This window comes from Mytilus trossulus, chromosome 10 (assembly GCF_036588685.1).
Source record: "Mytilus trossulus isolate FHL-02 chromosome 10, PNRI_Mtr1.1.1.hap1, whole genome shotgun sequence".
Taxonomy (NCBI): domain Eukaryota; kingdom Metazoa; phylum Mollusca; class Bivalvia; order Mytilida; family Mytilidae; genus Mytilus; species Mytilus trossulus.
In genome coordinates, this window is record NC_086382.1 from 8,215,601 (window position 1) to 8,233,791 (window position 18,191).

The window sequence follows — 18,191 nt, forward strand, 5'->3', positions numbered from 1 at the left end:
ATACATTTTTTCATGGGTACAGTGTTTGTCAAAAATATTTTATTTACTAAGTTTTGCCTGGATTTAAATTATACACATGTATAATATTTTATACACAAAACTTTGCAAATAGGTTGGTTACTTAGAACCATATAAGACATTGTATTGTAGATAGGTTTAAAATGTTTATGTTCATTGAACAACAATAGCAGATATAAAAAAAAAAATAACACCCTTGCTTTGGTATTAGAATACCAGGTCCATAGAACGACAAGGATGGAAAAGTAAAAAAGACACGGCAAAGAAATATTTCCCTATGAAGACTAAAATAGCATAAAGACAATTATTAAATGACTAAACAGATTAACTATGTTGTTTGTTTTCTACCTGAGACAATATTTAACTACATACCTGAAAACTAATCAGTTTTTACCTGTTGACCTCATTGTACTTTTCAATAAAAATCATTTACTATGTCATTTGGTTAAATATCTGTTTAGAAAAGTAAAGTTATGTAAATATTTGCATGTTTGATTAAAGAATAAGAATCCTATTTGATCTGACTGACGAATTTAAAGGGACTGACTTTTACCTCAATAGTGCAGAAAAAATGTCATGAATGTACAATTTGGTTGAGACTAAATCACCTCACCGGTGAAGTGCTGTTTGTATGTTTTGTTGATAGAACTGAAAAACGTACAATTTGGTTGAGACTAAAGCACCTCAACATCTAAGAGTTCAATTGTTTGTATTTTTGGGGGCTGATAGGACTGTGATTTGTTCTCCGCAGTCAATTGATATTCAAGTGTTGGTTTATATTGGTAAAGACTTAGAGCACCAAATGAACCGACCGTGCAAGGGCTGTATAGCCAGTCAAGGTCGTTAAAAACTTCCATTTGTTGCACTTAATGAAGAGCTGTTTGTATTTTTTTTGTAATGATGAGGGTTTTTTTTTTCTTGTCAGTTATAAGCTATTTCTCTTGGATGCAATCTCCAAATCTTTGTCAATTACAATTGAAATGAAACACATATTTGCAGGGTTCAAAAACATTTTTGCAGGGTTCAAACTCGCTAACTCAGTGTTGACAAAATATCATAGTCATTCAAAAATTCTTGATTATTTTTCAGGTTCTTCTTTGAATACTGTTAAAAGCAGTCATCCATCTTCCCGAGCTACATCACCTGCTGTTCCTGGGTCTGGTATTCCTACTCCTGGGGGTCGCTCCTTGACAACACCGAGACCATCTGGAGAAAAACAGCCGAGAGTGGTCAGTACAGGAAGTACCACCTCAACAAGTTCAACTGCTTCAAACAAAAGTACTTCACAGAAAACGACACCACAAAATAAAAACTCTATGTTGGATAAATTTAAATTTTTCAATTCCAAGGACAAATCCAAGGGCAAAAGTGGAGTTCCTAAAAGCACATCAAAAACAAGTACTGGTAGTACTGCGAGCACAAGTTCCTCATCCTTAGCTCTTAGTAGTGATAGGGATTCACGAATCAGTACAGATACCAGATCTAGTACTGCTAGTGCAAGAAGTTCAAGTTCTACTGATCCTGGGGCTATAAGTTTTTCACCAGAATCAGAAAGTCCCAAACTTCCACCAAAAACAAAGTCCCTTGGAAAAACTGTCAACAAGAAGGAGCATCCATCTACTTTGCCCTTGGCTCAGAATGAAAAACATTATTCTTCTTCCGATTATGGATCTGGAGTTAAAAAATCATCAAGTAAAACAGACTTAAAATCAGGACAAAAAGGAACAAAAATTGGAACTCTCATCCCTTCAAAGTCAGCATCTAAATCATCGAAATCCACGTCATCAACGCCAACAAGTACAGGGATACGGACACCGACAAGCATTCCAAAACCAGGAAAATCTCGTAGTAAAGATGAGAAATCCAAAAGTCATTCTCAGTCGTCGTCTGCAGCTACATCACCATCAGTGTCAGGAGTGCCATCTACAAAACATTCAGGATTAAGTGCATATGGGTCACCATCTGTAGGGTCACATTCAAAACAACACTATGAAACAATAAGTGACCACTCGAAAACAAGTGTGCAAGATTCAGACAAGATGTTACAAATGAAAGGTAGATACACAGAAATTGACTATTCTGACGGGAAAATAGACCGAGTAGGTGATGGCCAATATTCAAAAGGTAGTTCTAAAATGTCTGGATATCAAAGTGGTATTCAAAAGCCTTCAGTGAATAAAGAAGGAAACTTACAACAGACAGTGAATGTTGTCAAACCAACGTGTTCGGTGGCTAATACTCAAATGCATGCCATGACTGGCATATCTGATCTCAATACGCAATCAGGAATAATAAACCGTGCATTACCTCCGCCTCTTCCAAAGACAGAACCGCCACCTAGGAGTAACACACCGTCAATGAAAGATCATAGTAATAACTCTTTGCCACAAACCAAAAAAGATGGTGCTAAAAACGAGAGTCCTGGTTCTCCATCGGGACAATCCTCTATATCAGGCCATAAAAGTGATTCTACATCGTCATCGTCCAGTCATAGTGGACCGAGTGGTAATAACAGTAACTCATCAACGGAAAGTGTTATATATCGTCCGTCAGACTCGGGCTCTGATGTTGGAAGTATTAGTGCTACAAATTCACCGAGGCTAGGATTGAAAGTGTTACAGCCTCAACAACCAATAAATAAATCGGCAAACAATGTGGCAATCGTTCAACCACGACACGGTGAAAAAGTTGAAACGACATTTGATTCTGAAGTTAGGACGAAAACTGTGAATAAAGACAAAGAAAAAAGTTCAAAAGAGACTACTTTTTCTGAAAAAGATACAACGTTCGTGGACGATTCTGGTGAAGCAATGGATATTAAACCAATGCAGCCGATATTAAGAGCAATGCCATATGGAACAGGATATTTACGTGGGTATACTACTCCACCAGGTAAAATCTTTCACAATCCTGGCTATGCTACACCTACTGCCACTTACTTCGCTAGCACAAGCCGGTTAGGTATGAATCGTCCTCTGATGGATCATGGGAAATTTTATTCTGGTCCGATAAGAAAAACGCCATCTAGTGGATTAAATAGTTCTTTTGACGGAGATTATAGTTCTGATTATGAAAGCTTTGATTACATCTCTGGATATATGTCAGATGGGGATATACTAAAAGGAAGTCAAAACAAAGTGGATGAAATGAATTGTGGGTATATGAGTGAAGGTGGCGCTTCTCTTTATGCCAGACGTTTACAGCAGAGGTTCAGAGAAGGGATGCAAGCTGTTAAAGAATCTATGCAGAAAAATAACGGGATGATTGACGACGATAGGTATTCTATTTTATATTTTATCTAACTATGACCTTAAAAACTGGCAAACAAAAACAAAACATTTTACAAGCAAGCAACAACCAGCACAACATGAAAAAAATAACAGTAAGAAAGGAAGCTTTAGAATAATCCTTAATTTCATTATTTCTAGTGTTATCCATGTAATGAGGATTGTGAATTAAATATCAGGCTGTCTTGGTAATATTACTAGTTTTTAAAAGGTCTATAAGAAGCAAATTGTCTGATACAAAAAAAACACCCCTAGTACTGTATTTCTTTTGAATTACTTTAAAAGAGATTCAGTCAATGTGAGCAGGTTGGCAAACTTGATGCAAGATCATAAATATGTAGTTTAGTTAAGAACACATTAAAATAGTTGGCTTATCAATAATAAACAATACTGAAAGTGTGAAAATAGACAATTTATCAACTTTATAGAAACTATCAATCACAAATTTCAAACAAAAGTAGAATTATTTACATAATATTTCACACTTAACAGCTATTTACAATCAGGATTCCCATGTGGGCTAGACAAAACAAATGTAACTATATGTTAATTATGTAAATATTTATTTATAATGGTGTTTAATGTTTATACTGGAAGATGATTGATTGAAATTTACTTCCATTTGGATGATAGATGGATTTTCTATGATGTAAATAAAGTTAGAGTTATCTCCCCTTCAATGAAATGTTTGGAGAGAGCAAGCTGGTCAACTAACCAAATTTAAATGTGGTATGAACATGATGAGGGAGACTGTTAAAAGAACCTTAATACTAAATAGTATTGATGATATGTAAAATGTTCATGAAAAACATTTTTCAATATTTACAAGTTAAAATTTTTTGATTCATCATGATTAATTGAAGGAACTTGCTCATTTTAGCCTCTCATATTACCAGCAAAGGGAAATAACTCTGAAATCAAATTATATCAAAGGGAAATAACTCTTAACTTAGATTAAAGCAAAGGGAAATAACTCTTAACTCAGATTAAAGCAAAGGGAAATAACTCTTTTACTCAAATTACAGCAAAGGAAAAATAACTCTTAACTAAAATTACAGCAAAGGGAAATAACTCAGGGAAATAACTCTTAACTCAGATTACAGCAAAGGGAAATAACTCTTAACTCAGATTAAAGCAAAGGGAAATAGCTCAACTCAGATGAAAGCAAGGGGAAATAACTCTTAACTCAGATTATATCAAAGGGAATAACTCTTAACTCAGATTACAACAAAGGAAAATAACTCTTAACTCAAATTACATAATTGGAAAACTATAAGTTAATGAGAGTATGATATTTTTCTGTTAGACAACATCACAGAAAGTTTCAGATGAAAAGGAGGCAATCTGTACCAAGATCTGTTCGGTAAACTTTCATTTTGTTACAAAATATCCTTGGTGGAAAGCTGGAACAAGACCTTGTTTATCCTGCTTGGTGTAAGGGCTTAATATATTTAATGTGGTTTAAAGTTAAATATTAAATATATTAAATTTTATATTTTGCTTCGTTTACAGCAGAATATTCAATTTGCAGAAAATATTCATTTAGACATTCATTCAATATTTGTTTTAAAGTGATTTTGTTCATTTTCAGTTTATTTGATAACTTCAAAATTGTGAGGTATAAAAATCTTCATCTGATGCCTGCAAATCTTTCGCAATGTTAGTTCATGAATTCATTCAATATGACCATCATTTGACCATGATGACTGAACTTTTTTATAAAAAATCTTTTTTCCTGTTCAAATTGGTCTTATAGAATTAGAATTGAATTGACTGACCACTTGCAACAAAATGGACATCCTGACAATGTCAGATGTTCTGTGTTCACTCTGAGTCTCTGACATGCACAAGTGGACACAAAACACCTAGCGTCATCTGGTAATTTTAAAAGTAGAACTTGATTATTTATTTCTGATTCATAGTTCTACCTAAGGTTGCCAAGTGACTTTTCTAAGGAAAATTTAGATTATATATCCTATATAATAACAGTACAAATTTAAAGGTGGTGAATTCTGTGCATGAAATTATAAAAATTATCTGGCATGAACATGGTGAAATATGGTGAAAGGGAAGTAACTCCAATTATATTTGCATGAATTCTGTAAATTTTAGTCAGCAAAAAATCAGTATAAAAACAAATGTAAATTTCTGGTATAAACATATTCTGTTGAGATAATGACAGAAACCTCTTAAGAGAAGTGATACAGATAATGTGTTGAATGATTTTACCATCTTGTAGATGAAACACTTACAATTAATAGAAATTCCTTGAACAACAAAACCTAAGCCTTTCCAGACTATTAATTATCCTAAACATTGTTTATTTTCTTTTGTCTTTGTGCTTTTGTGTTGTTCTGACATAATAAGAAAGATAAAAGTATAAGTATTTTTAGTAATTGGAAAATAAAACCAATTTAAGACAGTAAAATTGGCAAAATTAAATTATATTTAGAAATTATGACTTGTACACTTAAGAATTAAATAAGTGAAAGCTGAACTTTAATGTTAAGTTTTGTGTATGGTGAAACTGTATGCTATATGTTTACTGGTGTTCACATTAGAAAGAGCTTGTATACTCATACCTTCCAAATGTTCTACCCATTAAATGCAATATCTTGTCAAAATAGAGGTACCAAAATAAACGATTAGAATTTAATTTTCAGTCATTACATTAACATTGGAAAATTCTATTTTCAATTTTTTATTTGTTAAATTTTACCATGTTCAAATCTTTTGGGCAGCAGTTAGGTGACTGTTTGAAGTACATGTACCTGTCTGTCGTATAAAAAAAGTCAAACTCTTATATTTTGAAAAAAAGATATATATACCAATATTCATATATTTTTTTTTTTAATACCATCTTTGCAAGTTTTACATGGATAATAACTGGGACTATTATACTAATATACTAGTAAAATAGATCAAGATAATAAATTTTTTTTAAATATGCTACCTTTGTTTTTCTTGCTGCACAATGAAATACGACAAATATATAAATAGTTGGGTAGATGCAAACATCAGCATCTTTGAAAATATAAGAATACAATGTAATTCGCAGAAAAATAAAGTTGGTTATGTTTTGAAATTGTTTAATCCTTGTTGCTAAGGAAGTGATGTAAACAAAGGTAATTACACGGCCTATTATCTCATAGATTACTTATACAGATAGTTGTTATTTAAACACAAATTTAGGTTGTTTTAATACAGAAACTGAGTATTAAGTACCAAACATTAGACCCATCAACATCAGCCAATTATAATTTGAATTGATCTAGAATCCTAATCTTTCGAAATGCCATCATGGAGTTATCATCCCCTTTGAATATTCCTTTCTCCAGTTATCTCCCTTTGAAAATGTAATATTCTGTTATGGCCCAAGACCACAATTAATGATCCTGATATCGTTGTCCACGAATATGGTTCCCTTTAATTATAGTGTATTTTTTCTTTATTTTTTTTCTTTCCCTTTCTCATACATTTCTTAGCTTTTCTGGGGTGGAAATGAAAGAAGATAGCTGAAATAAACTTTTGGATGTTTTATTTTCACTGATTTTAATATTGAAAGAGTGATTATGCCAGGTGCAACCAGATGCTCCGCAGGGCGTAGCTTTATACGACCGCAGAGGTTGAACCCTGAACAGTTGGGGCAAGTATGGACACAACATTCAAGCTGGATTCCGCTATAAATTTGGATTGTGATTAAATAGTTGACACAGCATAGGTTTCTGACACAGAATGAATGTATTCAAATGAACTTAAAATTTTTGTTTTCTCTTAGAGCAATTCACTATGCTGTTGAATATTAATCCTCTCAAAAAAATGTTTGAAGAAATTTTCTTTTTATTTATGAAATTTCAAATGAGAAAAGTTGAACCCAATTTTTTAATCACATCCCCCTTTCCCTTATTCCAAAACTAATTTCAATTAAAATATTCTAATGGAGTTTGCAACAATTACTACTCATTTAAATACATCATAAAATATTAAGATGTAAAAAAACTGCTTGTTATCACTGAATGGTAAAGATTATTTAAATTTATCAGTTGGTAGTAAAAAGTGAATATACATTGTATATTGTATATAACAAAGATTTAAGTTGATTCTGGACAAAGAAAGATAACTCCAATTAAAAAAATTCTTGCAGATATTTCTTGCTTACTTTACTGGACAAAGAAAGATAACTCTTAATTAAAAAAAAATTTGCTATTTCACAATATTGTGAAATTAGATATTTCTTGCCATTGCACAATACTGTGCAATTGAAAAGACTTGCTATTGCACAATACTTAATATAATAATTTTAGATCCTGATTAAGACCAACTTGAAAACTGGGCCCATAATCAAAAATCTAAGTACATGTTTAGATTCAGCATATCAAAGAGGCCCAAGAATTTGATTTTTGTTAAAATCAAACTTAGTTTAATTTTGGACCCTTTGCACTTTAATTTAGACCAATTTTAAAACTGGACCAAAAATTAAGAATCTACATACACAGTTAGATTTGGCATATCAAAGAACCCCAATTATTCAATTTTTGATGAAATCAAACAATGTTTAATTTTGAACCTCGATTTGGGCCAACTTAAAAACTGGGCCAGTAATCAAAAATCTAAGTACATTTTTAGATTCAGCATATCAAAGAACCCCAAGGTTTCAATTTTTGTTAAAATCAAACTAAGTTTAATTTTGGACCCTTTGGACCTTAATGTAGACCAATTTGAAAACGGGACCAAAAATTAAGAATCTACATACACAGTTAGAATCAGCATATTAAAGAACCCCAATTATTCAATTTTGATGAAATCAAACAAAGTTTAATTTTGGACCCTTTGGGCCCTTTTTTCCTTAACTGTTGGGACCAAAACTCCCAAAATCTATACCAACCTTCCTTTTATAGTCATAAACCTTGTGTTTAAATTTCATAGATTTCTATTCACTTATACTAACGCTATGGTGGGAAAACCAAGAAAAATGCTTATTTGGGTCCCTTTTTGGCCCCTAATTCCTAAACTGTTGGGACCGAAACTCCCAAAATCAATACCAACCTTCCTTTTGTGGTCTTCAACATTGTGTTTAAATTTCATTGATTTCTATTTACTTTAACTAAAGTTATTGTGCGAAAAACCAAGAATAATGCTTATTTGGGCCCTTTTTTGGCCCCTAATTCCTAAACTGTTGAAACCAAAACTCCCAAAATCAATCCCAACCTTTCTTTTGTGGTCATAAACCTTGTGTCAAAATTTCATAGGTTTTTATTAACTTAAACTAAAGTTATAGTGCGAAAACCAAGAAAATGCTTATTTGGGCCCTTTTTGGCCCCTAATTCCTAAAATATTGGGACCAAAACTCCCAAAATCAATACCAGCCTTCCTTTTATGGTCATAAACCTTGTGTTAAAATTTCATAGATTTCTATTCACTTTTACTAAAGTTAGAGTGCGAAAACTAAAAGTATTCGGACGACGACGCCAACGTGATAGCAATATACGACGAAAATTTTTTCAAAATTTGCGGTCGTATAAAAAGGTGATATTTACAGTTTTCGGAACATCTTTTGACTTGGCCATAGGGGTATGGTTGTGTATTGGCTAAATTTGTAAAATACAGAGGAGCAATCTTTCTGAATGTTGGATATATTTTTGGACTAGAACTGTACTTTACACACACACACAAATTGACAAAAAGATTCGGTGCAATTTTTTTAATGAAACAAAAGGTTATAAAGAACTAATAGAGAATTTAATTGTGGTCTGTGGCCTTATAGGTGGCACGGTAGTATTTCCTGGCCCATAGGGGATAATGATAGCCTTTTTAGAATTTTCACCACTTTCTAACACTGCAAAAAATTCTACATTCACAGTTAACTGAAGTACTTTCATTTTACTATTCAGAAATCAATTTGAATATGTATCATGACCGTTTACTTTTTTTGCTATTTTTAAAAACCTAAGGCCACTAGTACTTTTAGGTCTTTTATGGTGCAGTGAATACAAAATTTAAAAAAATTCTCAAAAATTCATTTTCATCTGTATGTAAAATTATTTCATATTTTTCTACACCTGATTCATCCCTCAGTTTGGGAAAGTATGTTCAGTTGATACTGTACTTTTTGTCCAATCACACTGTTTAGATACATTTACCTAAGTAGGGTACACAAAAGAGCAACCTAATTTCTGGAAAGCAAATACTACCGTGCCCCCTTAACCAAGACATAACAAACTTGCAACCAGTCATGACACCTATGATGCATAGACTTCTTATTTTGGAACATATTACAATAAAGAATACTAGTCTGCACTCATTTCTTACCAAAAAAAAATGAAACATTACATCCCTACCCCATCTGGCAGATTTTCACTTTTTTTCATCTTACCATTTTTACTTGAGGAGTGAACAAAACCCAAATATATGATGTTTCAAATCAACACAGAAGTCAAACATGGTGATTCAGGAGGAATTAGTGGATTGCCAACTCTGTTTATGGTTAATCTGACTGAAAGAAACAGTTTTAGCACCAAATCATGAAAACTGGTATTAAAGTCCATTCCATATTTTACAGCATGCCTTATATTACTTTAAACATTTCCAGATTATCAGGATAATACAACAAGAGTCTTTAGATTGCAGTTAACTATTATTCCAAAATCTGTTTGACAATACATGTACTAGAACACATCTCTAAGTTGACTGTTTGTCTATTTCTCATGTATGCATTAAGTTAAATTATGTCCCCTTACATAATCAATTTGCCTTTATTGTGCTTTTCACTGTCAGAAAATCTTAAAAATTAATGGTATTTGCATGGAAAATGAATAAACCATTTAATCTTGCTGATATAACATCATAAAAACATTCTTTGTCAAAAATAATGTCTTATCAATGTAAAGACACCGTTATTTCTATCACTATTTCAGACCAATATGAGAGCTAAATCAATAAGTAAGGACCCCTTAACCACTTACTGGTTCCCCAAAAGCTGCTACTGGTGTCATGTTACATCAGAACTACAAATTAAACCTGAATAAAACTAGTATAGCTGTACTTCTGTTGAAAAACATAAGAAATTATGCAATTTATTCATTTCGGTGAACATAATAGGACCTACATGCAACCGAAGAATGTCACGTCTCAAATTTCAGTGGTTGCACATGTGTCAGACACTGCGAAAAGTTAAAGCGAGCATTTATAATTGAAAATGTATTGCAAGTTACATAAAAATAATGAATTTCTACTTTCTAGGTAAATATTTACATTATCACCCACAGATCAGGCAAAATTTGCTGAATCAGCAATTTTTACTCTCAGGGGTGGAATTTAAGGCTTGTTTTTATCATAGTTGCACTTAATCCACTTTTTATTGATAAACCTACAAATTGCATAGGTAAAAAAAATTCCTTTAATGATTTAGTGTAAAATATATATCCCCCTTAAGGTGGCACGGTAGTATTTCCTGGCCCATAGGGGATAATGATAGCCTTTTTAGAATTTTCACCACTTTCTAACACTGCAAAAAATTCTACATTCACAGTTAACTGAAGTACTTTCATTTTACTATTCAGAAATCAATTTGAATATGTATCATGACCGTTTACTTTTTTTGCTATTTTTAAAAACCTAAGGCCACTAGTACTTTTAGGTCTTTTATGGTGCAGTGAATACAAAATTTATAATAAAAAAATTCTCAAAAATTCATTTTCATCTGTATGTAAAATTATTTCATATTTTTCTACACCTGATTCATTCCTCAGTTTGGGAAAGTATGTTCAGTTGATACTGTACTTTTTGTCCAATCACACTGTTTAGATACATTTACCTAAGTAGGGTACACAAAAGAGCAACCTAAATTCTGGAAAGCAAATACTACCGTGCCCCCTATATCCCCTTTGAAAATGTAATCATACAATTATCTCCCTTTGACAATGCTCTAATTGAGTTATCTAATCTTTGGTTAAAATTGATTAAAACTAAAAGAGCAGTTTGTAAATATTTGTAATTAATTAAATATGTTGTGATATCATATATGATATGCCATCTTTATTGTTGACAACATTATTGAGTGTCCAGTAGCCATTGTCCAGATGAATTATGGGTAGTTTATGGTCATAGTAATGTTTTATCAGATGTTTCTGCATTATAATGGGGTGTTATATAAACAGAGCCACTTCGCATGGAATTAACTGTGATATTTTATCATTGACAGATAGATTCAGTTTTGAGAAAGTGCATCATAAGTTTTGTAAAACTGTTCTTGGAATTAAAAAAAACTCATGTAATATAGCTGCAAAGTCTGAGTTAGGACGATTTCCACTTGACTCTTTTATTAAAATTCAAGTTTTATTATATTTTTGTAGAATAAACTGCCATGAAATAAACCCTCTTGTTAAAGAAGCTTTTGCAGTAAATAAGTCTATGTCTGAAGATGGAATATATACTTGGTACACTTTTGCCAAGCATATTTTTAAAGAATTTAATATTGATGAAGAACAATATGTTGATTCTGATAAACCTTTTAAACTTATAAAAAATTCACTCAAAAAAACTTTTAAATGTATAGTGAAGGAAAAGTATAATAACATCACTCTTCAAAAACTTTCAAATATTGATAACAGTTCAAAACTTTATCTTTATAGTAAACTTAAAAAAGAAATTAAATTTGAGGACTACCTGCACAATCTAAACAATTTTAATAGTTGTCAGCTTTTAACAAAATTACGTGTAAGTGATCATAATTTGGAAATTGAATTAGGACGTTATAAAAAAATTCAAAGAGAACACAGACTGTGCAAAGTTTGTAAAATTTTAGATGATGAGGAACACTTTTTCCTTCATTGCCAAATTAACATTAATGTAAGACATTCCCTTATAAATGCAATTAAAACCCATTATCCTAATTTTAACCAGCTTGACTCAAACTCTAAACTTAAAACTATTCTAGATCCCAATAAAGATATTTTGTCTAGTGTTGTAGACTATATAAAGCAATCTATGGAATTGCGAAAATAAGGTCCACATTGGTCAATTATTATATACATCTATATATATAGATATATGTTATTAATATCAACTTCACTTTTTAAAAACATTTATCATGTATAGTTATGTTTCTTGTCACTTGTGTATTGTACTATGTTTGCATTTTAACCCGTCAGGGTTTCATGTTTTTTGCAATAAAGTATCTGTTTATAAAGTTCAGTGTCATTTCTGATTGCCTTTTATTAAGTTTTAGCGTTAAGCTATACGTCAAGGTCATTTGTTGCAGCTATTTGCCATGGTTTGTTTGTTATGGAAATGGCAATATGAGGTTGCTCATTGGAAATTAACAATTTTTATTTATTATTTTAGAAAATTTACTTAGGAATTCAAAACTTCTGCTCAAAGATAATGAAAAATATTAAAAAACCAAGCATATGAAAGATGAATAGAGTTTTTGTACAGTTTACATTTTGGATATTTTTCATGTTCTGTTGTCATGGTTGTTATTCCATCACTTTTATGATGTCGCAACCCCCTTTCGAAAATGGCTAAATCTGTCCCTGTTTTTAGATATTATTATTAAGTTTATTAAAAAAATATCTGAAATCAATCATATATCTTATTGAAAAGCATTTTAAAAATTTTTGTATTTTTATTGGAGAAGTGAAACATGTACAGCTCCCAATGGAAATTCAGTCCTGAATAATTTATAGCTTCTACACACTTTCTACAATATGCTCAGTATAAAGTGTTCATTTTAGAATGGAAAACCTTGTGAAATCATGTTGGATCTTGTCTGGTTGACGGCTGCTGGGTGTTGGGTAGGAATAATTGATATGACGATCGTAAATCAACGTTCAATAGAGTTTGGATTACTCATTCTCTTATTGATTCTGTACCTGCAGTCTGAGCTTTCCTATAAATTTTATAAAGTGCTACAGTTTCTCATAAATATCTATAAAATGGCGCTATTACGTGTAAAATCAAGCAAAATAGACAATTGGGCTTTTCTATTAAGTTTCCTGAATCAATATATTCAATTTTATTGGAAAATGGTAGAATTTATTCAAGTCAGTTTAGACGTGTTTTATACATTTTACAATTGCTATGGTCACCAGGGGTCTGAAAATCTTTTGTTTTATAAATTATCTGTTCCAGATGGAAAATTATAACCATTAAAGTCTAAAATAATGGGTGCAAAGTTATTGGACTTCTAAATTAATGGAAATTACTTTGGTTGATGGATGTCACATATCCATGGTATATATAAAGAATAAGATGTGGTGTGATTGCCAATGAAACATTTACTCTCATTTACATGACTTAGAACTTTGTTTAACAACTAAAGGTCACTGTACAACCTTCACAATGAGCAAAGCAGATACCACATAGGTCACATACAAACTTCAACAATGAGCAAAGCAGATACTGCAAAGTCAGCTATAAAAGGCCCAGAAATTATCTTTATATTTGATTTTTCCCCTGTTGTGAGGCTTTTGTTTTTAAGATGATATTATTTTTTTTCTTTCATTTTACCTTAAACAGGTCCAACTAATTTTAAATCTTATTTAAGTAAATATTTTTGAAATGTTATGAATATACAATGTATAAAAAAACATATTTGCCCCATCTTGTTTCTCAGTCATATGGTTGATTCAGTTAGGGATCAAGGATTATACAACTAAAGATACTAGAATTAAAAAATAATAATGTAGTTATCTCCCTTGGCAAATTAATTGAAAGCAAAACATTGTGTAATTAATTGTGACAAATTAATGAATATTATGATCGCCTGTGAATGATGATATGTTTATATCTGTCTTATACATTAATGTTTCCTGCATAACAAGTCAGCAGGGTTCCTGACGTTATCATCGGAAGGTTAAACTCATAGTGTACAAGGTAGGCCAAGAGTTTAATTAAGATATTTAAATTAATGAAATTTATTTCTAAAATTAAAGATAGGGATAGGGCAAATTGTCTATTGTCTATGGAGTTTTTTCATGCTCTAAAATTTTAAAGAAGCATGGCTAAAAATAAAGTTTCATTACAGCTTGAAGGGTTTGAACTATAAATTTGCAACTGATTTGCATAGGATAGGTGTATGACAATTGATTTGAAATTCAAGATTTATATGTATTCCTAATTAAATTCCGCTATTTAATGTCATCAAAAACAAAATTAGGAGCGAGAATTTAAAATTCAGTTTATATATATACTGTGGATTGCATTGCAAGATTAAATTGTTGTTCTTAAAAAAGTTCTTCAAACATAATATATGCACTGTACACATGAGTTAATGCAGATTTTTGGAAAAATTGTTTGTCACACAAATTTTCTTGAATGAACATTTAAAATTTTAAACATAACTTATTTTATTTTGCTAGCATTGAATACATGTACAAAACCTGGCTTAAATCTGAATTGAACATTTGCAATTGGCTTACAAAGGGCAGTCACTCAAAGAAAATGCAAAGTTATGAACAAATTGTAAATTGTAGTAAATGTTTGGAGATAAAAAAAATATGGTTTCTTTAAAAAAAAAAAACTGCAGCTTTTAATCGCAGTTAATTAAAGGAGCAGTGACGCCATGTCAGAATTTTTAATTCTTATGGACTTTACAAAAAATGTTGGTACTCCAAATGAAGCATCCATGGTCATCTGCCATTTGAATGGACTTTTGACTTTTAAATTAAGACTGCAAAATGTTTTGAATAATTTGGGAAAATTTCCAGATTTAAGGACCTACACATTTTTGGCCCTGACTGGTCAAACATTCTAAGGGAGGGGCTGTTAAAGTACTTTTTGGCAAAAGTAAAAATTAATGAGGTACTTTAATGAAAGCTATGCAATATCATGTAAGAAACAGATGCAAGAAATAAATAATTTGAGGATGTGTTTTAAGAAAATATCATAAAAATCAATAATTAACAAAGACTTATGGTATTTCCATGATAATTTAACTACCATTAGACACATGTGTTGAATGGATTTTCGTCAAGGCTGACAGCGAAGGTTTTCATGTAATTTTGGCACCTTGTCCTAATATTCTTGGCTGCTTTTCAGCAAGTTAAAAAGCATCATAATGTAATAATGGAGTATGATTTAATTGGTAAACAAGTACTTTGATCTTTTAATGTAATTAATATGTATATTGGATAACACTTGATAGGTAATTGATAAACGTCTTAGAAAAATTCCTCTGTAAAAGAACATGTTCTGATATTTTATTTTATTTTTTTGGGGGGTAGGGGGTTGTATTGAAGAGGAGTTAGACCCTCAACTGTCCTGTGTTATTGTTTAGATGACCTCGTTTACTTTAGAGGACCCTGTCACCTCGGATTTAGGAAATTCCTGAGTTTAAGCATAGATGTAATACCCATTACATCTATGGTTTAAGGGAATAAAGTATGCAGTACTTAGCTTATGACTAATGGTTAGAGCTGAGCTGAGCCTGTAAAAACTGTCTCATGGAATCCATCAAAACAAACATGTCTTCAAAAAATCATTTCTTTTTCAATGCAGCAATGTAAATGGTAAGACCTTTGACAATCAGTGCCCAGAAACCCTACACTGATAAAAAACAAATAGAAATGTACTTGTAGTATGATTTCCAATGGGACAACTTTGCTCCACAGACATTTAAAAAAGTAACACTATTCAACCCAGAAAACCTAACAGCCTGATTTTTTAAGAAAAAAAATTCAACAGAACAGACACCAACCAACTACAACCATTAAACACCAACCAACTACAACCACTAAACACCAACCAACTACAACCACTAAACACCAACCAACTACAACCATTAAACACCAACCAACTTCAACCACTAAACACTAACCAACTACAACCATTAAACACCAACCAACTACAACCATTAAACACCAACCAACTACAACCACTAAACACCAACCAACTTCAACCACTAAACACTAACCAACTACAACCACTAAACACCAACCAACTACAACCACTAAACACCAACCAACTACAACCACTAAACACCAACCAACTACAACCATTAAACACCAACCAACTTCAACCACTAAACACTAACCTACCACAACCATTAAACACCAACCAACTTCAACCACTAAACACCAACCAACTACAAACACTAAACACCAACCAACTACAACCACTAAACACCAACCAACTACAACCATTAAACACCAACCAACTACAACCACTAAACACCAACCAACTACAACCACTAAACACCAACCAACTACAACCATTAAACACCAACCAACTACAACCATTAAACACCAACCAACTACAACCACTAAACACCAACCAACTTCAACCACTAAACACTAACCAACTACAACCACTAAACACCAACCAACTACAACCACTAAACACCAACCAACTACAACCATTAAACACCAACCAACTTCAACCACTAAACACTAACCTACCACAACCATTAAACACCAACCAACTTCAACCACTAAACACCAACCAACTACAACCATTAAACACCAACCAACTTCAACCACTAAACACTAACCTACCACAACCATTAAACACCAACCAACTTCAACCACTAAACACCAACCAACTACAAACACTAAACACCAACCAACTACAACCACTAAACACCAACCAACTACAACCATTAAACACCAACCAACTACAACCACTAAACACCAACCAACTACAACCACTAAACACCAACCAACTACAACCATTAAACACCAACCAACTTCAACCACTAAACACTAACCAACTACAACCATTAAACACCAACCAACTACAACCATTAAACACCAACCAACTACAACCACTAAACACCAACCAACTACAACCACTAAACACCAACCAACTACAACCATTAAACACCAACCAACTTCAACCACTAAACACTAACCTACCACAACCATTAAACACCAACCAACTTCAACCACTAAACACCAACCAACTACAAACACTAAACACCAACCAACTACAACCACTAAACACCAACCAACTACAACCACTAAACACCAACCAACTACAACCACTAAACACCAACCAACTACAACCACTAAACACCAACCAACTACAACCATTAAACACCAACCAACTACAACCACTAAACACCAACCAACTACAAACACTAAACACCAACCAACTTCAACCACTAAACACCAACCAACTACAACCACTAAACACCAACCAACTACAACCACTAAACACCAACCAACTACAACCACTAAACACCAACCAACTACAACCATTAAACACCAACCAACTACAACCACTAAACACCAACCAACTACAACCACTGAATTATAGGCTCCTTACTTTGACCAGGACGTACACTCAATGTGGCTAACATGTTTGAAAGCCTTCTATCCTCCCCCTAACCAGGATGATAGGACAGTGGTATATAAGAACAACTTAGAACAAACTACAAAACAATTAAGATTAGGCAATCAGATTGGTCTGAAGCACAATTAAACACCTAACAACTTCATTTTATCAGCAATATACTGTGACACAGAAAACATAAACAAAGATAACTTTATCTCTATATCTGTTTTGATAATTTAAAATAAAAATATGAAATTTTATTCGGGGAATACTCTTTCAAAAATTTTAGGTATATTTTCACTAATTGTGGATGTTTTTTTTAAATTCAAATTGCAATTAGCTGAGTAGCTTTCAATCACTTTCAATCAATACTTAAATAATGTGTATGTTAGAAATTCAAATCTCTGGAGACCCCAATAGCACTTGCATTTATGTGGTAACTTTGAATTCCATTTAAAGGCATAAAATAAAATATATAAGTGATTCCAATTTTGTCAATTACAGTGAAAACATAAGTTGAAACTGTTGTATTGATGAGTCAGTGCCAGTTTTGTTGCATAAATAAAATATTTACATGATTCAAAAATAGATTGAAATTGATCATTTAGTTAA

At 32.1% G+C, this 18,191-nt stretch overlaps 1 protein-coding gene across 10 annotated transcripts in view; it reads left to right on the plus strand.

Moving 5' to 3' along the window:
- Positions 1 to 18,191, plus strand: part of LOC134686806 (neuron navigator 2-like) — a 302,687-nt gene that overhangs the window by 197,590 nt on the left and 86,906 nt on the right. For 9 of the 10 annotated variants that reach the window (XM_063546602.1, XM_063546594.1, XM_063546601.1 and 6 more), the window contains 2 exons: positions 1,108 to 3,295; positions 4,612 to 4,668. In XM_063546602.1, the coding sequence (XP_063402672.1) occupies positions 1,108 to 3,295; positions 4,612 to 4,668 (2,245 nt within the window). The remainder of the gene's footprint in view (positions 1 to 1,107; positions 3,296 to 4,611; positions 4,669 to 18,191) is intronic. The other variant, XM_063546598.1, reaches the window with a different exon arrangement.